The sequence below is a fragment of the Elephas maximus genome, chromosome 24, assembly GCF_024166365.1.
Source record: "Elephas maximus indicus isolate mEleMax1 chromosome 24, mEleMax1 primary haplotype, whole genome shotgun sequence".
Taxonomy (NCBI): Eukaryota; Metazoa; Chordata; class Mammalia; order Proboscidea; family Elephantidae; genus Elephas; species Elephas maximus.
Window position 1 is genome coordinate 28,331,773 of NC_064842.1, and position 23,330 is coordinate 28,355,102.

Here is a 23,330-nt window from a genome sequence, read left to right on the forward strand (position 1 = left end):
TCACCTTCGCTGGCCCTCCACTTTACCAGGCTCTTCTTCCTAGTCTGTCTTATTCTGGAAGCTCCACTGAAACCTGTTCACCATGGGTGACCCTGCTGGTATTTGAAGATTTTCAGTACTATAGCAACAATGCAAGCCACCACAGTGTGACAACTGACAGATGGGTCGTGGATGTGTGTGTGTGTATACATATATTTTCTCCCATCGTAACTAATAATGTCCTAGAGCAGGGGTTGGCAAACTACAACCAGCAGGCCAAATCTGGCCCCCTGCTTGTTTTTTGTAATAAAAGTTTTTATTGGAGTATAACCACACTCATTCATTTACGTATCATCTGCGGTTGTAGCTGCATGATCTACAACAGAGATCTTATGATCTTACGTCCCACAAAGCTGAAAATATTTATGCTCTTGACCTTCACAGGAAAAGCCTGCTGACCCCTGCCCTAGAGCTATATAGCACATTTCTAGTCATCAATAGAGAACACTTAGGCGTCCTGTTTTGTGGAGAAGATCTCTTCAGTGTACCAGTGGGATTCTCCCCTACCCCACCCCCCAAATTGTAATTGTGTGTTTACTTGTCCTCTTCCCTCCACAATGTGAGCTCCTTGAGAACAGGCCTTGTGTTTTATTCCTGTCTGCAGCGCCAACCCTAACCCCAGTAGGCAATTCTTGAGTTAACAGTTAAGGAGATTCCATTACTTCCCTCACAGAGCCTAGAGTTGGCTCAAGGAGACAGACAAGAGAACAGCCCGTTAAGTAGAAGAGCTAGAGTGCTGGCAAGCCCAGAGTGCTCTGGGAGCTCGTAGGAGGGGTATCAGGCCCAGCCTTGGGGAGCCTGGGAAGGCTGCCTGAAGGAAGTCAGTGCCAAAGTTGATTATCGATTCATGTTGGGGAAGGAAGGTACAGGGGAGGTGGTAACAAAGGGAACAGTACATGGGAAGGCCTGGAAGGGAAAGACTTACAGGGTGGTGCAGGTTGGCTGAAATACAGCTCTCAGCTGTCAGCGAGTGGAGGGTGGGGACTCCCCCCCTGCCTGGGCATTGCTCTGTATTGTAGACGCTGAAGAGCTGCCTTCAGCCGCTACCTGCACGTTATGGTGGCGGACTCCCTAGCTAGTGCAAGCCAGCTATCCATCAGTTGCTGTCACATTGACGCCGACTCTTGGCGACCCTACATATATCAGAGTAGAACTGTGCTCCATAAAGTTTTCAATGGCTGGTTTGCCAGGCCTTTCTGCCGTGATGCCTCTGGGTGGACTTGAACCACCAACTTTTCTGTTAGCGGCCAAGAGAATTAACCATTTGCATCACCTAGGGATTCCAGCTATAACTCTATTGGGTAGTTGTTTATCCCAGACAGTAGTCTTCTATCAGCAATCCCTCACAGATACAAAAGTATCTCCCTGCTTTGGGATCTGAGTTGCACAGTGAAGAGGGCAAATTTCAAGCCAAACACTAGGATGTGATTAAAGAGAAACATACAAATGTTGGTAGACCGACCCTGTGGTCTTTGGTCCCCAAAATCTCTGACCTTAACTCAGTGTAAGTAATCAAGAAACTTGAAGTGATAAAGAGGACCAATTTAAGAACAATTTTAAAAGTTCTTTAAATAAAGCTCAATGCTTCAACCATAAAGAGCAGCAAAATTCTGATACATGCTCTGACTGGGATGGACATTGAACACACTATGCTGAGTGAAACCAGACACAAAAGGACAAATATCATATGACCCCCACGTGTATGAAATATCTAGAATAGGCAAATGCGTAGAGACCAAAGTTTATTAGTAGTTACCATGAGAGGGGGGAAGGGAGGGGTTATTGCTTAAAGGATCCAAAGTTTTTGTTGTCATTGTTGATTTCCTTCAAGTCAGTTCTGACTCCTGGTGACCCCACGTGTACAGAGTACAACTGCCCCATAGGGTTTTCAAGGCTTTCACTTTCCAGAGGCAGATCGTCAGGCCTTCCTCCAAGGCCCCTCTGGGCAGGTTTCAACAGCCAACCTTTCTGCTACTAGTCAGCATGCTTAAGCCTTTGCGACACCCAGGAACCCCCAGAGTTTTCATTAAGGATGATGAAAAAATTTGGGAATGGGCAGTAGTGATGGTTGCACATTGAGCTTGGTGGATGTAACTAATGTCACTGAGTTGTACACATAAAAATGGTTGAAATGACAAATGTTTTGTTATACGTATTTCACCCCAATAAGAATTTAAACAAAAACACCCTCAGTACTGACCGAGCAGCTGTGGTGGTTCACAGTGAGTGCAGTGGGACAGCCCTTCCTCCCTCCATGGCCTGGGAATGGGGATGGATGCAGAGCTAGCTGCCCCTTTTGCTGCCTCTTGAACAGAAGCGGAGAAAACCAGGTGCCAGCAGGAGCGCGAGCACATCCTCGGGGCGGCAGGCGTGGACCTGCAGCGACCCAGGCCCCCTGGCCTCTTTGTCCCCGAGTGTGACGAGCATGGACACTACGCACCCACCCAGTGCCACGGCAGCACCGGCCACTGCTGGTGTGTGGATCGGGATGGCCGCGAGATCGAGGGTACCAGGACCAGGCCCGGAACGCAGCCCCCTTGTAAGTACACAGGTGGCCCAGCCAGGCAGTGCCAGACAGGGGCCTGCCAATTGCGTGCGTTTCTTCATTGGAAACCCAGGGTAGGGGCCGGGGGGTCTTTCTGCCTGACCTTGAATCTTAAACCGCTTCATTTGCTTGAACCCATTCCATCTGCTTTCCAACCTCTCTCCCCTCTTCTCGCCTCTTTCCTCTCTCCTTCTTTACTCACCCCTTCTCGGGGCTCTCTCTCTCTCCTCTCCTCACCTTCCCTCTCATCTTTCTTATCTGTGTAAAAATGTGCTTTGTGGGATCTGGTTCACTGAACTGACAATTGACTGCAGGGTGGGTGTCTGTGCCTGGGGTTCCAGGGGCGAGTGCTGTAGGGGGAGGTAAGGCTTCTGGATATTTCCGTGTTGGCCCTCCTTCATCAGAGGCATCACTAGGGTATAGCAGGCATTGGACCGGCCCTGGGCACCTGGCACCACTGAGCAGTTTCTATTAACCGGGTACAACCTGTGGTGTGTCTGTGGAAAATGGCTTCTATGGCAAGCACTAAAATTGCGCCCCTGTCCAAATATCTGACACTTCTTTTTTAGATAACTTTATCATAGTATCAGCTCAAAAATACAAGTCAATAAATGGGCACAGCAGCTTAAGGGCAAGGACAAGAAGGCAGAAGGGGCAAGAAACCTGGTAATAGGGAACCCAAAGTTGAGATAGGGAGAGTGTCAACATGTCATGTGGTTGGCAACCAGTGTCACAAAACAATTTGCGTATTGTCTAATGAGAAACTAATTTGCTCTGTAAACCTTCATCTAAAGAACAATTAAAAAAAAAAGTCAAGCTTGTTAAACTTTTATTTACATTACCGCGCTTGAGGAAGGACGTTGGGCCATATCGGGTTAACAGAAACTGCTCGGTGCTAGGCGCCCAGGGCTGGCGCAATTCCCTAGGTAGGCAACTGGTGGTGGGCACTGTTCTCATCCTTGCATCATTTGTCGCCTTTCCAATTGTGTCCATGCTGGGTCAGTTTTAGAATCCAAAGAGCAAACAGCCACAGAAGTTTCTACAAGCTGGTTCTACGACACCCTGTGGTGGTGCGCACACCCACACACATGCGTTTGGGTGTTTCTGCTGCCCTCTGGCCTTGTACACTGGCATCTCCTCCCGCAGGTCTCAGTACAGTGGCGCCCCCAACTCACCACGGACCAGTAGTGCCTACCACTGTGATCCCCCTGCCACCCGGGACGCACTTACTCTTTGCCCAGACTGGGAAGATAGAGCATCTCCCCTTGGAGGGAAATACTATGAAGAAGACTGAAGCTAAGACGTTACTTCATGCCCCGGTGAGTGTTGGCTCCTTGTACGCTGTGACAACCTCCATTTCCAGTGAGGTGGAGAGACCAGCGGCTCGTAGTCAGACCAGGAGCCTGGGGTGGAGCCCTGGAGCCAGGGGGCTCATCATTCCCTGTGACCTAGGGTCCTTCTCTAGGTGAGGGCACTGTACTTCCTGAGCTGCCACAGGGCTCCGGGTGAGGTGGGATCAGAAACAGAAAGTCCTTACAGGGATCTGTCCCCCTGGGCAGGGCTTCATGTGAGCTTTGTATTTTGCCTGTGTGCATCTGCTAGGTTTGATCTTTCCATTCCCACCAAAATAAAGGGACTTATCTTTCAGCCACAGATCCTCATATCTGCCCAGAGACGGCAACAAGCTTTGGGTTAGAGACTTTTAAAAGCTTCAAAAATGCATTTAGTGAATTGGGAATTTTTATCCATATGATAGAGGTTGGAACCCTGGCGGCACAGTAATTAAGAGTTCAGCTGCTAACCAAAAGGTTGGCAGTTCGAATCTACCAGCCAGTGAAAACCCCATGGATCACAACGGTCTGACCCACAACCAATCATGCAGATGAGGCAGGATTGGGCAGTGGTTTGTTTCCTTGTGTATGAGGTTGCTATGAGTCAAGGCCGACTCCATGGCGTTTAACAACAAAAGGTGGAGGGGAGAATGCTGAAATAACAGTATAAATATTCACTATGTCCCTATCAACCGACCTTCTGTGAAGGACATGTCTCCTGATAGCCCTGAGCTTCTCAATGGAAGATCATCCTGGTCCTCCACTTCCATCATCCCCAAAGCCTACCTCCTGAGCCTTTCCTTGGGCTCATAATGTCCAGCCCTCTGTCCATGACCTGAGACCATTGTTCCCAGGCTGTCAAAGAACCGCAGCTTGCCAGAGAAGCACTCACGTGCTGAGAGAGTACATGCTACCAGCTTTTCTCTTAAGTCTGACGGGACAGCCTCTAAAAAGATGAACCCCTGCCCTCTGAACAAGAGAAAATCATGTGTCCATGTTTTTTAATTTTGAAATAATGATAAATTCACAGACTGTTGCAAAGATAATACAGACAGGGCCTGTACACCCTTCAACCAGTTTCGCCCAGTGATTAAATACCTGTCATTTTCACATAATTTAATATACAAGGGATCTGAGCTAGGCTTTACCATACCAACCTATGGGGCAGATGGGTTATTGTGAGGCAGTTTGTACTGTTTTGGGTAATTTGAGTTACTTGGTGTTCTTACTAGGATGAAGATCACTATATTTCTAAATGTCACCATAATTTGTCATACATTAAAAACCAAAACCCATTACCGTCGAGTTGATTCCAACTCATAGCAACCCTAATAAACACTTGTTAAATGAATTAGTGGCAAATAAGCCATTGCCTCTTCTGAGGAGAGTTTGGTTTACTTAGCATAGCTAACCCTCAATGGCTCTTCAAACATAAGTCTTTAATTTCTCTTCAAGCACAGTAATGTATTAATAAAAGATTAACAAACTTGACTTTTTTTTTATTGTACTTTAGATAAGGGTTTACAGAGCAAATTAGTTTCTCAGTAGACAATACACGTATTGTTTTGTGACACTGGCTGCCGACCACATGACACATTGACACCCTTGTCGAGGGTCTTCTTCATTTTCCCTGACTCTCTACCTTGCCAAGCATGATGTCCTTCTCCAGAGACTGGTCCCTCCAGATAACATGTCCAAAGTACGTGAGACAAAGTCTCGCCATCCTTGCTTCCAAGGAGCACTCTGGCTATACTTCTTCTAAGACAGACTTGTTCATTCTTCTGATAGTCCATGATATATTCAGTATTCCTTGCCAACACCATAATTCAAAGGCATCAATTGTTCTTCAGTTTTCCTTATTCATTGTCCAGCTTTCGCATTTTCTGAGGCTGCCTAAATGGCAAAATAAAATAAATATAAATGTACCAGTTTTAGGATCTGGAGTTTTTTGCAGAGTTACCATTACTTTTTATGTACACTTGGTCTGGTGGGTGAATTTATCCAGAAGGGGGTGAAGCTATTTTCTTATGATTTCTTCTAGAAGCTTTATAATTGTAGCTTTTAATATTTGCATATGGCATGAGGTCAATTTGAGGTTCTTTTTTTTTCCATATGTCTATCCAGCTGTTCTGGCACCATTTGTTGAAAAGACTGTATTTCCTCATTGGCACCTTGGTGCCTTGATCAAAAAGCAATCTTTTGTACATGTGAAGGTCTATTTATGGACTCTGTTTGTTCCACTGATCTATTCATGTAACTTAATGTCTTAATTAGAGTAAGTCTTGAAACCAAGAAATGTGAGTCTTCCACCTTTGTTCTTTTTCAAGATTGTTTTGACTATTTTACAGTCTTTGCATTTCCCTATATATTTTAGAATAAGTTTTCTGTTTCTACCAAAAAAAAAAAAAAAAAGCCTGCAAGATTTTGGTTTTGATAGACATGTCATTGGTTCCATAGCCCTTTAAATAAACAGAATTGATATCTTAACAATGGTAAACCTAACAATCAGTTGATATCATTTATTTCTTATTTTCGTCTTTAATTTCTCTCTACAGTGTTTTGTAATCTTCAATGTAGAGATCTTGCATGTTTAAAATATTTATTCCTAAGTATTTTGTTTCTTAATGCTATTGTAAGCATCATTGTTTTTTAAATTTCTTTTCTTTTTTACTAGAATATAGAAGTACAATTTTATATTGACCTTATTTGTATTTGACAACTTTGCTAAATTCAGTTTATTAGTTATAACAGTTTTATAGATTCCCTAGGACTTTCTAGTAATAATCATACTGTCTTAGAGTGGAGTGGTTTTACTTTTTCCTTTTCCGTCTTTGTGTTTTCTTTCTTTGTTTTATGTCCTTTGTGTAGGCAAAGATTTTATGAACAGTATACAAAATGCATTAGCCATAAAGAAAAAAATAATAATTTGGACTTTATAAAAATTGAAAACTTTTGCTCTTTAAAAATACCACAGACGCACATATACAAATGTACCCATTGCCATCGAGTCAATTCCGACTCATAGACCTTATAAGACAGAGTACAGCTGCCCCATAGGGTTTCCAAGGATTGGCTGGTGGATTCCAATTGCCGACCTTTTGGTTAGCAGCCATGCCCTTAATCACTGTGCCACCAGGGATCCTTGTATATATACATACACACATATACATACATGACATGCTATATATTCACAATATAAATATGAAAAAAATTTTTAGCTGAAATATATAAAGAACAGCAACTCAGTAACTCTAAAATGGGCAAAAGACTTGAAGACACTTCATTAAAAAAATATTCAAATTTGTGTAAGTATGTGAAAAGATTCTCAACATCATTAGTTGCTCAGATGCATGTGGGTGAACCATTCTCACCACTGGTCTTTACTTACAGGATAAAGTTATCATTGGACTTGCCTTCGACTGTGTGGACAAGATGGTTTACTGGACTGACATCAGTGGACCTTCCATTGGGAAAGCCAGTCTGCATGGTGGAGAGCCAACCACCATCATTCGACAAGGTGAGGATGCTAAGATCACTCTTCCTTTTTGGTTTTGCTTCTAGCAGCCAATATGGCCCTTTGAAGAAGGTGGAGATTGGAGTGTATGGTTGCTTACAGGGTATGGTGGTTTGAGAGGGGCCTGGTCTTCTGCCTCAAAACACCACCTTTTTCAGACCCCTCTGAAGAGTCATCCAAGGACTCTGGGGTTTGTTGCCAACCTAAGGAGAATAAAATTAAAACAGGGTAAGTGCCCACACGTTTCTCAGAAAGCTTATATAGTCAGTTTTAATGGACAATAAAGGCCAAACTCGCTGTCCAGTTTTGTTTTGTTTTTAATTGTGGTGAATATATATATATGTATATATATATATATGCAAAACATTTGCCACTTCAACATTTTTTACATGTACAGTTCAGTGACATTAATTATGTTCATCATGTTGTACAGCCATCAACACTATCCAAATATTTCCATTACCCTTCATAGAGCCTCAGCGCCCCCGAGCAATCCAGTTTTGAGTTGTGTTTTTCCCTCTCGCTACTGACCCTAGAATTCATTCTCAGAGCATCTGTTCCATAGTGTGCTTCACTAGGATTTTCCCAAAGGTAAAAGGCACGAGAATCAAAGCTAGGAGGGTCACAAGCATATTGGCAAATATTGACCCTGATAGTTGAGTCTATTCAGAAGACAGCTTTCAATTTAGGGGTTGTCATTTCAACCCGTAACATTCTGGGAGATAGCTCTCTCTCCCCTCCTCTACCTCATCCCCCTGGCACTTGCTCAGGTTGCCTGTGCCAGAAAAGTTCAACAAATCAGGCTGAACTTTTGCAAACATTTCCCAGCTGTCTGCTGCATTACTGATGATAAAGTGCGTGACACTTTGGCACAGCTTCCCCCTCAACATTTAACTGCAGTTCTGTAACTTAAGGATGCCAATTTAAGTGAAGGACTCTATGTATTATTTTGATGTCTGCATTCAACAAATCAAAACTGTTTTATGTGGTTATATTTTAACTAAAGACCATTACAATAAAAATCCAAGGACTCATAAAAATTCCCCTGTGTTGAAAAGGTCAAATGTTACATGTTGCTTAAGTAAGTGACTCATCAGCTGACTTGGGAATATTTTCACTCAAAAGACATTTTCATACTGATGATAAAAAAAAAAAAAAACTTGCTGTATAAAACCATCTCGCTTCCTTTGCAAATATTCAAATCAAAGATATATCTTTAAAACATAGGCGCTTCATTTTGTATTTCCTTTTGCTTTGGGCTGAATGTAGCTTGTCTGGTTCCCAATTTAATGTTTCCCTAATAATTAATATTCCCGAAGGGTCTCTCTACCTTTGGACAACCCTGGGGCATTTGTTTTCCTTCCATGACTACACTAGAGGTGATCAGTGGAGAATAAGCTGAGGTTGAATTAAATATGTCTGGCTTTGGACCTTTACCCCAAATTCCCTTCTGAAAACCGGTGGTCTATTTAAATAACTTCTGCTAGTTGTTATGCTTTGCTTCAGTGAACAGAAGTTTGAAAATGCCTTTTTGCATTTTCTCTCTCTCTGTTAAAAATGTTCTTGCTATTATCTGCATTTTAATGTCAAAACCCAGTGGAAGAGGTCAGTGTGGGCTATTTCCTGTTGCTTTGGGAGCTAATAGTCATCCAAGAAACCTCTGAGCACAGAAAGAACCATTCCAAGCAAAAGCCTACTTACCGCAAGAACATAGAATTGACTCTAAATGCAATCTTTATAGAAGAAAGATCATCAGGAATTTTTTGTGTGTTTTAAAGAGAGAAAGCAGCTTCCGTGTAAATCCTCCCTGTGATGCAGGTTGCTGCTTCAGGAGTGAGTGTACGTGGCAATGGGCATCTTTTCATTTTCTTCTTCCTTATTTCAGACAGTCTGAATCCCGGGCTTCCCATTCTTTCCTTGAGTTAAAGCCTCAACCAAATATTTTTATTAAATATCATAATCTGTTTCCTTTCAACATAAGCAATGGAGAATATATTGCCTTGCTGTTTTTAGCCTTCTCCCTTTGGCTACACAGTAAAGGGGAGAGTTTCCAGGCTTTTTCTTTGGTACTCTGGAGTCCTGGTGGTGCAGTGCTTAAGAGCTACAGCTGCTAACCAAAAGATCGGCAGTTTGAATCTACCAAGCACCCCTTGGAAACCCTTCTGGGGCAGTTTTACCCAGTCCTATAGGGTCACTATGATTTGATTCAAAATCAACTCGACGGCAACGGGTTTGGTTTCTTTGGTACTCTAGCCCATAAAGAAATATTTTCCTGGTTAGTGGGAGGACCCAGTTGCTGTTGGGTTCAGAATCAGGACGGGACTGTTTTTAATGAGACAATATGACATGACAGTATAACCACATGACCAGGGTTTCTGACGTGTCTGGTAAAGATGCTCTTGTCTGAATAGCCATCCCCCTGTTTTCTGCCTGAGTGTGTGTTCTGAGCAGCCCACCTCAGTCATGCAGGTCGTGCTCATTCCAGACATACCCCAGAATGATTTATCCTGGTTTAGCTGCAGAGATTCTGAAAGCTAGAAGGAGGCTCAGGTGGTCATTCTCCCTGTCCATTCGCCTCTAGGGACGTGGGAAATATTTTAATACTTGTAAGGCTCCACTTTGGGTTTGAATAATAAAGATCTTGTTCAACTGCTGTTCCTACCTCTTAATAAGCTGCTGCAGGCAAGGGTCCTGTATGGGGGTGTTGACATTTCTCACACGACGCCCATGATCACATTAGGGGTCTGGCGAGGGCTGCGCGAAGGGCACTGAAGGTCTGAATCACTTATATGTTGATGAAAACACACAGTATTGGGGTGGTTTCCTCATCCCCCAGGCCCCTCTGTGGGGCAGCTTCATTCACTGCTTCGCCCTCGCTACTTACTCTCCAGCCATACTAAATCACCTGCAATTCTCTGATCAGAAGAGGTGACAGAATCCTAAGTGACACCGCTACCATCCAAATTGTCATTTTGTTAATGGTCTGATACCATTTTTCATACATTGTTTTAGATTTTATTGTAAAATATATATAAAAAAAACAGTTGCCGTTTTAAGGGTACAATTCAGTGACATCAGTTACATTAATTCACCATGCTGGGCAACCATCACCACTATCCATTTCCAAAAGTTTTTCATCATCTCTAACAGAAACTCTGTATCCCTTAACCAATAACCCCCACTCCTCCCTCCCCCTACCTCTGGTAACCACTAATCTACTTTTGTCTCTACACCAAAATTTGTTTTTATTTATAGTTAGGAAACCACTGCAGTCTTGAACCTCCGATCATGTTAGATGGGAGCTAAAGGTTTACATTGTAGTCAGCTTACTCTCTGACAATCCCTGGCCGGAAAATAAGTTGCTCATAACTTAGTAAAGGTCTCTGGGACTGATCACTGACACCTTTTCTCTGTACTCCTTATACTTTATAGAAACAATAACAAGTAAACTATGACTTTTTGAATTTATATTTGCCTGGAATGCTCTTATTTTTCTATCCAATAATTGATGAATAAGATAAATCTATTTGTACCATTCGCCATATTAAGGTCAGTCAATGCCTCCCCTTTGCCTGTGAGATAAGCTCGAAACTCATCCCTATGCATCCTAACTTTATCTCTGGCCATTTCCCCACCTTGGTGTCCTCCATATAAAGCCACCTACAGTTCACTTTGTTGCTGTTAGGTGCCATCCAGTCAGTTCTGACTCATAGCGACCCTCTGCACAACAGGAGGAAACACTGCCCAGTCCTGCGCCATCTTTGCAATCGTTGTGATGCTTGAGCCTGTTGTTGCTGCCACTGTGTCAATCTATCTCTTTGAGGGTCTTCCGCTGACCTTCTACTTTACTTTTGCTGTCCTTCTCTAGGGACTGGTCCCTCCTAATAACATGTCCAAAGTACATGAGACAAAGTCTCGCCATCCTTGCTTCTAAGGAGTGTTCTGGCTATACTTCTTTCAAGACAGATTTGTTCGTTCTTTTGGAAGTCCATGATATATTCAGTACTCTTTGCCAACACCACAATTCAAAGGCGTCAGTTCTTCTTTGGTCTTCCTCATTCATTGTCCAGGATTTGCATGCATATGAGGCAATTGAAAACACCATGGCTTGGGTCAGGCATACCTTAGTCTTCAAGGTGACATCTTTGCTTTTTAACACTTTAAAGAGATGTCTTGCAGCACATTGCTCAATGCAACGTATCTTTTGATTCCTTGACTGCTGCTTCCATGGGTGTTGATTACGGATCCAAGTAAAATGAAGTCCTTGACAACTTCAGTCTTTTCTCTGTTTATCATGATGTTACTTGTTAGTCCAGTTGTGAGCATATTTGTTTTCTTTATGTTGAGGTGTAATCCATACCACAGGCTGTGGTTTCTGATCTTCGTCAATAAGTGCTTCAAGTCCTTGAAGCATTTGAAGCAGTTCACTTTAAGCTATGTCACATCTTCCTTTATACCTCCATTTTGGTCCCTCTACCTGGGAACTGTTATCCAGATCTTTGCCTGAGGGATTCCTATTGGTCCTTCAGGAGCCAACTTTGTCACCTCCCCAGGAGTCCTTCCCTCGTCTCCCCCAGCTGGGTCCAGTGTCCCCCTGACAGCCCTGAGCTCTGCACTATGATTAGCTGGGAGCCCCTTGAAGGCAGGGACCATGGCATAGTCATCACCATAGTCCCCACGCCCAGCAAGGATATCATGCCCAGTGAATGGAGTGGCATTTTTGAACTTGCCATTTTGAATGTTGCTTATCACATAAGCAACATATATTTCACATTCCTATTTGGTTGCTCAAAGTGGAAGGGCTGGAAGCCATGTGAAGTAAAAGATTGTGAAGATGGTGCAGGACCAGGTAGCGTTTCATTCTGTTGTACATGGGGTCACCATGAGTCGTGGGCCAATTCGACTGCAGCTAACAACAACAACAAATCAGGAAAATTTAATCACACCTGCTTAAAAAAATCAGAGGAGTTCTGTGTTTGGTTATAGATCTTGGAAGCCCAGAAGGCATTGCCCTTGACCATCTTGGCCGCAACATCTTCTGGACGGATTCTCACCTAGATCGAATCGAAGTTGCAAAGCTGGATGGCAGCCAGCGCCGGGTGCTGTTTGAGACCGATTTGGTGAACCCCAGAGGCATCGTAACGGATTCCGTGAGAGGGTATCTTTGCGTAAAATATGTGTGTGCATCTGTTCTGTTTCCATCTGCCCTTTTGGGTATTGTCAAATGTCAGGCTCTAATTCCAGCATTGCTCTTCGAAATGAATGAGTACAGGGTATAGTTGGTGACTTGTAGATAGCCACTGTGAGATGCCAGACCATCTATGACAAGCCCCTGTTATCACGGCTCTAATGTATTGTTGATTTGATACCACATTCTACTTCAAATTTTTTTACCAAAGACTGGAAGTTGACAGCTCAAAATCGGGTATTTCTCATATGAGTTGAATGTGCATGAACACCCAAGCAGTATCAACACTACGAGAGAATCAGGGTAGAATATATGCACTCATGGGCTCCTTCCTGGGGGCAGACCCAGCTGGGAGCACTTCAGAGAGCCCTTCCTATGGGTTTTGGCAGTGCGTCAATGTTCTCCCCACAACCCTTTTCTGCATATTGCAGGCTCGGTATCTTACACACCAACCCCTCAGCTCCTTGACACTTGAAGTCCCTTTTGAGACTATATCCCTTATTCTGTGGCACTCAACTACCCTCTCTCCCTCCCCCGCTCCAGCGGCAGGGGCCTTGAGCACCACCTCTGCCAGCATCTGTGCCTGTGCCTTAGTCCAGTCCCCTGGGTCTGCTGTGCCTTCTGCGTGGTGGCAGGATATGAATTCTCATGTGTTTATGGCAGCATGTTTAAGGGAACTGAATTTGTTAGTAACATAATGACCAAATTAGTGTCTTTGCAAAGGAAAATGTGTCATATCACTTCCTGTCTTAGTTATCCGGTGCTGCCATAACAGAAATACTAGAAGTAGATGGCTTTAACAAAGAGAAATTTATTTTCTCATAGTCTAGTAGGTTACAGGTCCAAATTCAGGGTGTCAGCTCCAGTGGAAGGCTTTCTCTCTCTGTCAGCTCTGGAGGAAGGTCCTTGTCATCAATCTTCCTCTGGTCAAAGAGCTTCTCAGGCACAGGAACCCCGTGTCCAAAGGACTGCTCTACTCCGGGTACTGCTTTCTTGGTGGTATGAGGTCCCCAACTCTCTGCTTACTTCCCTTTCCTTTGATCTCTTGAAAGATAAAAGGTGGTGCAGGCCACACCCTGGGGAAACTCCCTTTACCTTGGATCAGGGAGGTGACGTGAGTAAAGATGGTGTTACAATCCCACCATAATCCTCTCAACATAAAATTACAGTCCCAAAATGGAGGACAACCATACAATACTGGGAATGATGGCCTAATCAAGTTGGTACACACATTTTGGGGGGGACATAATTCAATCCATGACACCTCCATAGCCTTTTTAGTTATTCTCTGTTTTCTGTAGCTTCTGTCTGTTCATCATAGGGTCTTTTTAAATGCTTTTGCAGACTTTTTCTCATGCATCTTCATTATTTCTCTTCCTCTTTCCCCTCCTTTCTCCTCCAGAAACCTTTATTGGACAGATTGGAACAGAGATAACCCCAAAATCGAAACAGCCTACATGGACGGCACAAACCGAAGGGTCCTCGTGAAGGATGACCTGGGCTTGCCCAACGGGCTGACCTTTGATGCGTTCTCATCTCAACTCTGCTGGGTGGATGCAGGTGATGACGCCTGGGGCTGGAGAAGTGCCTTTTTTTACCCTCTGTGAGCAAGCCTGTGTGTATAGCAACAGCATTTGTACCTGGGAAGAGGGTACAGAGAAATCTCTTTCCTTCCTTTCACAAGAGCACATGCCCAAGCTGTACATCTGTGGTCCAAAACATATTGTTTCTCTTAGGCCCCAAGCTTGACACTATGAGGTGAGTTTTCACTCTTCTGAATTAGGGCCCAAATTCGGCCCAGCTTCTGTTTTTTCTGCAACCCAGGAGCTATGAATGGTTTTATAGTTTTAAATGCTACATTTTAAATGGTTATAGACGTACCTACTGATTTTCCAGCCCTTTAAGAGAAAGCTTGCTGACCCCTTTCCTACATGGCACCACATATGGCCTGTGGTTGCCTGGAAGCCTATTAAGCAATTCACAACTTATACATTCCTACAGCTCCCTCTTGTCGCCAAGGGCTTAGGCAGGACTGTGAGCCCAGGAGGATACAGGCATACAGTCCATCCTTTGTGTCTCTGCCTCGGCACATTCTGGGCCTCCCTCAAGCCAGGGATGTGGGCAAGAGGCTCAGTCGGGGAGGAACATCAGTCAGCCATCAAGTCTCTGTTCTGGATACTATGTTAGGTGCCGTGGGGGTACAGAAACTGTCAGACATGGTCCCGGCCCAGTGAAGGAGTAAGTCATGACCAGGTAAATGAGAACACAAGCATTAATTTCAGTCATAATGCAGGCATTGACACGAGGCCATGCACAGTTGCTCAGCAAGTGGTGCAGTTTAGCACTTCTTTTAAAAAAAAAAAAATTGCCGCGAACTTGACTCTGACTCAGGGCGACCAGGTGCGTCAGAGTAGACTGCGCTGCATAGGATTTTCAGTGGCTGAGTGTGCACAAGTAGATCACCAGGCATTTCTTCTATGGTGCCTCTCGGTGTATTCAAATCCACGAATTTTTGGTTAGCAGCCGAGCAAATTCACCATTTATAGTCATTTACTTAGCAAATGATTCTTAATGGCTCCAAATTCCGGGAGGGAAGGTCTGGAGGGGCTGCTCTAAGGAGGGACATGAGCAAGAGCAGGAAGGGGCATACTTCCTACTCAGAGACGGCTACCTGGGGAGAGAGAGGGACCAGACACCAGCAGCTCTGGGAATGGGTAAAACGTGGTGCCATTCCTTGGCTCTGGCTCACTTCCACCCATCAGAACCAGGTGTGGGTGGCAGGAAGGAGACGGTGTTGACCCCTGAAAGGGGCAAGAGAGGAAAAGAAGAGGCAACTTTCTAATTTTCAATAGCAGGCCCCATGGATTCCCGAGGATTTGTCACAGTAACACGGAATTTCTCTCACCCTTGCCCTCGTTGCTCTTGCTTTTGACACAAAGGGACCCTTTCTTTTTCTTTTTTTTTTTTATAATTTTTATTGTGCTATAAGTGAAAGTTTACAAGTCAGTCTTTCACACAAAAACCCGTATACACGTTACTACACATTCCCAATTACTCTCCCCGTAATGAGACAGCCCGCTCTCTCCCTTCACTCTCTCTTTTCATGTCCATTTCACCAGCTTCTAACCCCCTCCACCCTCTCATCTCCCCTCCAGGCAGGAGATGCCAACATAGTCTCAAGTGACAAAGGGACCATTGCTTGCATGAACAATGGACAACTTGTCTTCCCTCCACACAGGCACCAAGCGGGTGGAATGTATAAGCCCCGATCAGCCCAGCAGACGCAGGATTCTTGAAGGGCTGCAGTATCCTTTTGCCGTGACCAGCTATGGGAAGAATCTGTACTACACAGACTGGAAGACGTATGTGGGCTGCTGCGTGTGGGGTGGCCGGCTTGCCCTCACCCTCTCACCCTCTGTCTCTGAGATGCCGGAGCCCTTCCATCTGGCCTCTTGGCTTGACCTTTGAGCCTCCAGAGATAAGTCCCCCTCTCCCTCACCCTTCTGGTTGTCAGTAGACAGGCAAGGGTGGTGAAGAAGAAGAAGGGAGGGCAAGGTACCTGGAGGAGAAGGAGGAGCAGGGGGTGTCATTTATTTCTCATCTGGATGCTCTTGGCTGGGTAGCTTCCAGTTTGTAAACTTGGGCTTCCTAGTGTGCTCTTCTCTCCCCCAGAGCTGCCTCAGGGTCACTAGGCTCATGGGCTTCATGCCTCGGTGCCCCCTACCCCATTATAGTTCTTAACCAGCAACATGTTCACAGCCCTGAGCCACCCCTTCCTTCAACCAAAAAAAAAGCCCATTGCTGCTGAGCCGATTCCAACACAGAGGAGTTAAAACAAGGGCCAGGGTTGTCCCTACAGAAAGCTGATTTCCTAGCCTGGAATTTTAAGTGGGAAGGGAGAGCTCTCTGGGCTTTGTCCTTTTTTTTTTTTTAAGAAGCTAGAGAAATGGGCGAAACATGGTGCAGTTCCCATGTGCATCAGAGTAGAACTGTAGGCTTGACCTACTTCGGGAGGAGGCAGGGCAATCTGGGAAGCCAGGCCATGGTGTCTGTTTATTACCTCCAATTTGTCCTCAAAACTACCAAAGGGATACCCTGTAGAGAAAAGGTCAAACCGGTAGATAAGTTTTTATTCTGGTGCTTATAGGAATTCCGTGATTGCTGTTGATCTTGCTATTTCCAAAGAGACGGATGACTTCCACCCTCACAAACAGACGCGGCCATACGGCATTATCACTGCCCTTTCTCAGTGTCCACAAGGTAACTCGCTTGTACCCTGTCTGGTGTCTGGGGCTACCCTGGGGCTCAGAGACCACACTAGCTACAACCTGCACGGCCTCTGATCACACAGTAGGGGAGATGCAGTCCCTTCCATCAAGAACCTTAACTATCAAGGCAGTGAGCCAGATTTTAAAAAAAAAAAAAGAAGAAGAAGATAACATAGGAAATGAGGTCAACAAGGGTGAGGAAAAGTATTGAATCTCTGACTGGGTCTAGAGGTGTGGTGCCAAAAAGGAGCGTTAATGTTAGGATCTTTAAAATGCCATCCATTTTGGCATCATCATCATTAAGGCAAGCTTGTATACAGTACTTACTATGAGCTAGCACTCTACATGTATTAACCCATGGTTCTAAGTGTGTTTTAATCATTAACTCATTTAATTCTCATAGCAACCCTATGAGGTAGGCACTATTGTTATGCTCATTTCAGAAATAAGGGAACTGGCACAGAAGTTGGTTAAAAACTTGCCCAAGGTCACACAGCTCATAGTGGCAGAGCAGGTGACTCTAGGCAACCTGGCTGCAAAGTCTGTGCCTTCTGCCTCTAGAAGACCTCTCACGAACCTACTTTCCTGACTGGCTTCCCTCTTCTCCCCTAGATGAGTGTGAAGCCAGGATAGAGAGCACTTTGTGCTTTGTACTTTAAAATTCCAACTCCGTGTTACAATCAGAGGTGGAGACCCTTCCTTGAGATCAGTTATTAATAACTTCAGTGGTAAATCTACATAGTACCCAAGTCAAGTCGGGAATTAGTGCTTTTGCCTGTCTGATTAAATGATAGTTAAGTACCTATTACGGCATTTCCTGTTCCCCTGGAGCTTCCACGGGCTTGGACTCATGGAAACCAAAAAAAGAGTTAATGAGGAGGCTGGTCTCTTAGATGACCGTTCAGTCACATCTGAGGGCAGGCTATTAACCCAATTCCTACCTTTTCCAGGCCACAACTATTGCTCGGTGAACAACGGTGGCTGCACCCATCTCTGCTTGGCCACCCCAGGGAGCAGGACCTGCCGCTGCCCTGACAACACCCTAGGAGTTGACTGTATTGAGCAGAAATGAAGACAGGAGCACTTATTCCCTCTCCAAGCATTTCACAGCAACACCCTACTTGAAAAGATCCAGACTGAAAACTGTTCTCTGTCTGAGTGGCCACCAGGCCCAGGTCTAGCCACCTGAGCCCTGACAACTTTTCCCTCACCGTTCCCTAAAACATACACCCTGGGCTTCTGTTCTGGGAAAGCCTCTACCCCTACATGAGGACAGAAAACCTTCCTGGCCCCAACCTTCAGACAAGCTTATACAGCACCAAGTGAGGACTGTATGCTCATCCCAATCCCCTGGAACCTTTTCCCAACCTTAGCCGCACTGTCGTGCGCAACTCTGCAGGCCTGAGGTGTCTTTCCCCTGTGGTCTTATGAGCTCAGCCTTACTCTGAGCCACTTACTGTCCTGTCAGCCCCCAACACACCAGCCAGGGCCCTCCTACACAAGGTTGTGAGTGAAAGAGGGAGTTAGCCTCTCTGCAATTTCTCTCTTGGTGCTCTGATATCCCTTCTGATACTCCCAGCATTTTACATCTCAGCCCTTTGCGACCTTCATCCTGCCCAAGGTCCCCATTATAGTGAGTATGCCCTGCCTTTAGATAAAAACCCACCCTGTCCTGGGGGATCTATGGGTATTTCATGAATGATAGTCAAAACCTTAAATTGGAGAAGTGTTCAGTGGTAGGAATTTCAAAGTATAGAGTCAGATTTTTGAAGATAGGGGATTCTTTTTATGTGCCTTAAATGTCACTGAAGACTACCAACTTACTCCCCTTTTCTCAGAGCACCAGCCTTCAGCATGAGGTCTCTCAGGCAGCACAGCCCCACTGCAAGTGCCAGTGTTCAGTCACTTCACAGAAAACGTCTGAGGCGGAGGCTGGGACTAGTACCAGGTGATGACCAACCACAGTCTTGCCTCTGGCCTCCACTCTTGGGAGCCAATTTACAAGCCATGAACTTACTGCTGCTTTGTTCCTCCAACTACCATGGCTTTTGCTATCTATCATGGAGCCTGCCATGACCTCATTCCAGGAGGACCGAATAAGATATTTAGACTAATGGTCCACATCTTTTATTGATCATTGGTATAATTAAAGGGACCATTGTCTCATTTCATGTTTATGTTTTTACAGTTTGGTTAGTGAATATCTCCTGACCATACGTTATTTTTTTTATCAGCTGCTTCCCAGAGTGTTAAAATAATGGAAATTTTGTATGCAAAGATGAGTATAAGGAATTTAAGCCAGTGAAGCATATGGTAAGGGAGTAGAGAGGACTCAGTAAGAAATATCACAGAGATAATTGATCAAGAGCAGGAATGGAAAACCCAGGAGGGAGGAGATTTAACAACACCAAGAAGAAAAACTTTTCAATAACTCCAAAATGGTGTATTTTTCCAGAGAACACTTATACTTGAGAATTTGTCTGATTTTCTCCCTGGGGAAGGGATCTTCCCACTTCTCGTCAAATTCCAGGACAATCAGCCCCACTCACCCTCACCCCACCCCACCCCGCATTTGTCCTCACCTGCTTCTTGCTGAGGCAGAACATTGGAACCAAAATTGGTAGAGAGTCTTTCCTTGAATAATTAGAGTTTGTTTTGAGAGACAAATATATCCCCAAGGATCCCAAGATTTGGGGAACACGTGGGTCTTTTATATTGCCCAACCCAAAGTCAGTTTTACTTTATGTATTTATCATTCCATATCAACCCCTCTGTATCAAGTGTGTGTCTGATTTTGTATAATTTTTATAACTATTTTATTCATTTTCATAGGTTCATTCTAAACTTTTAAAAATGATAAATTTTTAAACTGTGGAAAACATTGAAGGTGCTTATTAAATGTTCCCCCAGATTTATGCAAGTATTGGATGATTCCTTGAGTTTACAGGTGCACAAGTTATTAATACAGGAAAATAAAAAAAAAAAATTGTTAAAAAGAAAATCTTCCTCTTTTATGAAAGAAGACATTTAATGCTGGGAGGCTGATTGACAATGGAAAAACAGACATTTAATAATCTGAAAAAGCTATGTAACCCAGAGACTATTATCCCAGTGTTGTAGGGGCTAGTTAATTTCTTAGTACAGTTTACAAAAGACTCATGAACTTACAATTGATTGAAAAATGAATTTATATGATAGACCCCAAACTACCCTTTTCAACATTGCTTTCATTTTTCAAAAATGTATTTTAGCTGCAGGCAATAGAAACCGTTTCTTCAATCAGTTCTGAAAATAAGCTATGACTTTTCCCCCTATTCACCTCCAGAGGAACAAAGACGCTTTCCTGATGTTGGCTGTGGAGTAACACCCCTGGTCTGTCCTGCTGCCACCAATGGACACTGCCACCCATGCTGGCCCCTGGGGCCTCTGCTAGGACAGAGTCAGGGAGGGGCATCAGAAATTATAGGACTGGGTGCTCAGAGCTGCCGTGGTAGAGAAGGGAATTGCGATAAATGTACAGCCTGCTGATATGAATTCCTTGAAAGGGACAACCTTTGTTAGGTCATAAAACTTCTGGTGCTTTATATTCTGGTCATAAAACCTACTTACTTAAGATTGGCAAAATGTTGATCATTGCTGTGATAGGCAGAACGCTAAAGATGTCCCCAAGAGTCCTGTCTCCTGGTTCTTAAACGCTAATTCCAGGTACTGTTGTGAAGGGACTTTGCAGGTGTAATTAAGGTTACAAATCGACTGACCTTAAAATAGGGCAGTGATCTTGGATTATCCAGGTGGTCCCTTAAAAACAGTCAAGGAAGGCAGAAGAGTTGGAGAGGTGAGGTAAAAGAGGAAAGCAGGAGAGATGAGGCAGAACGGGAAGTCAGTAGGTTTGAAGCGTGAAAAGGATTCCACCTGCTATTGCCAGCTTTGAAGCTAGAGGAAGGGGACCATGAGCCAAGGAATGTGGACAGCCTCTAGAAGTTAAGAACTGGCCAACAACCAGCAAGGAAATGGGGACCTGAGTCCTATACCTACAAGTAACTGGATTCTGCCAATACCCTGAACAATCCTGGAAGCAGATTCATCCCCAGAGCCCCTAGAAATGGAATGCAGCCCTGGAACACCTTGATTTCAGCCTGTGGGACTCTAAACAGAGAGCCGGCTGAGCCGCGGTGTATTGGACTTCTGGCCTGCAGAACTGTGAGCTAACAAATGGGTATTGTTTTAAACCTCTGAGTTTGTGGTAATTTGCTAGGACAGTAGTATAAAACCAATACAATTGTTAAGGTTCAGTGATAGGTATACAGGGGTTATGCTGGATTTCCTCCACTTGCCCTTCCCCATCCTCATCTGACCCACATGGACTTCATCTGTGGGCTCAAGTAGGAACTCAGCTAGTGAGAACTCCTGGCAGGAGATGGAAGGAGAGAGGAGAGTGAGACCAGGTGCTTATTCCCTCCACCCGCTCCTGGCCAGGTCACAGGGACACAGCTTCCCCCAGGATGTCTTCTCTATCCACACTCCCTGCCAGGATCCCTGGAGACACTCCCTCCCCTAGTCCCTTTGGGCCTCAGGAAGGTAATAGCACCCTGTTACTATCCCCTGGGACTGCCCGAATTCTGAGTACCCCTGTTACGTGCTGAGACCCTGACTGATACAGGAGTTCAGCTTTTGTGATCTCTACTTTTGTGTGTGTTTGAAATGTTCTGTAATTTAGTTAAAAAAAATTAAAGAGCTAGCTTATAATCACACCTCACATATAATTGTGTCCAATTATGGTACATGTTACTTACAGTAGGACTGTTGTTGCTGTTGACTGCTTTCTGCTTTCAAGTCCACTCCCGACTCACGGCGACCCCAGGCACTACAGAGTAGGCCCCTGCTCCATAGGGTTTTCTTGGCTATAATCTTTATAGAAGCAGTTTGTCAGGACTTTCTCCTGCTAAGCAGCTGAGTAGTGTTCAAATCACCAACCTTTGGGTTAGCAGCCAGTCACAAACTGCTTGCACCACCCAGGTCCCTACAGTATAACTGAGAGGTCTGAATTACCTAGTTGTAAAAAAAAAAAAAAAAAAAAAAAATTCTTTATTTCTGTAGTTCCTTTTTATTTTCAGACTCAGAGACTCCAATGACAGATAACTTAATCTGGTCTCTTTGGGAGGTTTTTCAGCTCAAACAGTAATTTATCAGTTATCTCTGGTTCCAAATTCAGTTGTATTCAGGGGCGTCCTTTCTCAGTGTTCTTCCCCAGAGCCAAATCCCTAGAGCTTGCTGACCTGCTATTATTAGGATAGCCCTCTTCAGCCCAGCCCAACCCACCTTAGGCTGGCCTTTTACCATCTCTCCAGCAATGGTGCCTGGGCTTCCAGTGACATTCTTTCCACCAGGATCTTCATGGACCTTGTGTGCACTGCTTTCTTGACCCTCACTGGTCACTCTGCGGCCCCAGGGGAAACAATCCTGTCACTTTAACTCCCTGGCAGCCCTTTCTCTGAGCCTGCCTCCCCATCAACGGCTCATGCAGGTCCTCCCCCTGCCGGCTCCTCAATTTCAGTGAAGGCTCTGCCATGAGTCTCTGGGTGGCATGGAGAAGAAGAGCATGACCACCCTGTGATCTCATCTCCCCTCTTCCCTCCTTCTCTGCTCTGAGCTCTGATGGGGCCACAATGGGTGGGAGTCCTCCCTGGCCTGCAGCTAAGGTCTTGAAGTTCTTTTCTGCCTTATACCTTGTCCACTCTCATTCCAACAAGACCCCTAGTGTAAATGGAGGCCTTGACTGTGTAGTCTCCAAGGCAGAGAGTCAAGGGTTGGAGTGTGAAAGGACACCCCATAGGCTGATGCCGCAAATGATTGATTTATGCTATACACACACATATACAAGACCAATTAAGAAATGAGGGCAGGATTGATCAAGAAGCTTCTTGGAGGGAATGAGATGTTGGGCCTTAAAAGACAGCAGACACACTGTGCAAACACAATACTTCAATCCGTACTCCTAAAGCCAAATGAATTTCCTTCTCTATTAAGCCATTTTACATTAATACTTACAGCAACTAAATTTTCTCTCCTGAGGAATGAAAGTTGTGGGGTTTGATTACTATGCCCAGGAGGGTTTCCACTCTTTCATTCACCCACTTTCATCTACTCATGGATTCTGTGGAGGGAAACAAAAACCCACATGCACTGAGTGTCTGCTATGTGTACATATGGTGCTAGGTCTCGAAAGATGGAAATGTTATATTTAGAATTTCTCACAGCATGAGAGTCATGAAATGAACATTCTAATATTTTCTCTTTCTGAGAATGTGGGAGAATGTGTAAAGCCTGGGTAGGTTTGGTGCTGTAAAGGAAAATCAGTGTGTAAGCAGGAGGCGGTAGATGCCACCAGAAGAGCAGAAGAAGGGCAGGTCATGTTCCAGACCATGCAGTCAGTCTTCATTGTAGA

General features: G+C 44.6%; 1 protein-coding gene across 1 annotated transcript in view; it reads left to right on the forward strand.

Moving 5' to 3' along the window:
- NID1 (nidogen 1) overlaps positions 1-21,591 on the forward strand; it is a 91,169-nt gene extending 69,578 nt beyond the window's left edge. The window contains exons 13-20 of the mRNA XM_049868676.1: positions 2,354-2,578; positions 3,731-3,903; positions 7,306-7,432; positions 12,416-12,587; positions 14,020-14,177; positions 15,856-15,979; positions 16,765-16,877; positions 17,836-21,591. Coding sequence (XP_049724633.1) covers positions 2,354-2,578; positions 3,731-3,903; positions 7,306-7,432; positions 12,416-12,587; positions 14,020-14,177; positions 15,856-15,979; positions 16,765-16,877; positions 17,836-17,957 — 1,214 coding nt within the window. The 3' untranslated portion in view covers positions 17,958-21,591. The remainder of the gene's footprint in view (positions 1-2,353; positions 2,579-3,730; positions 3,904-7,305; positions 7,433-12,415; positions 12,588-14,019; positions 14,178-15,855; positions 15,980-16,764; positions 16,878-17,835) is intronic.
- The last annotated feature ends 1,739 nt before the right edge of the window (positions 21,592-23,330 follow it).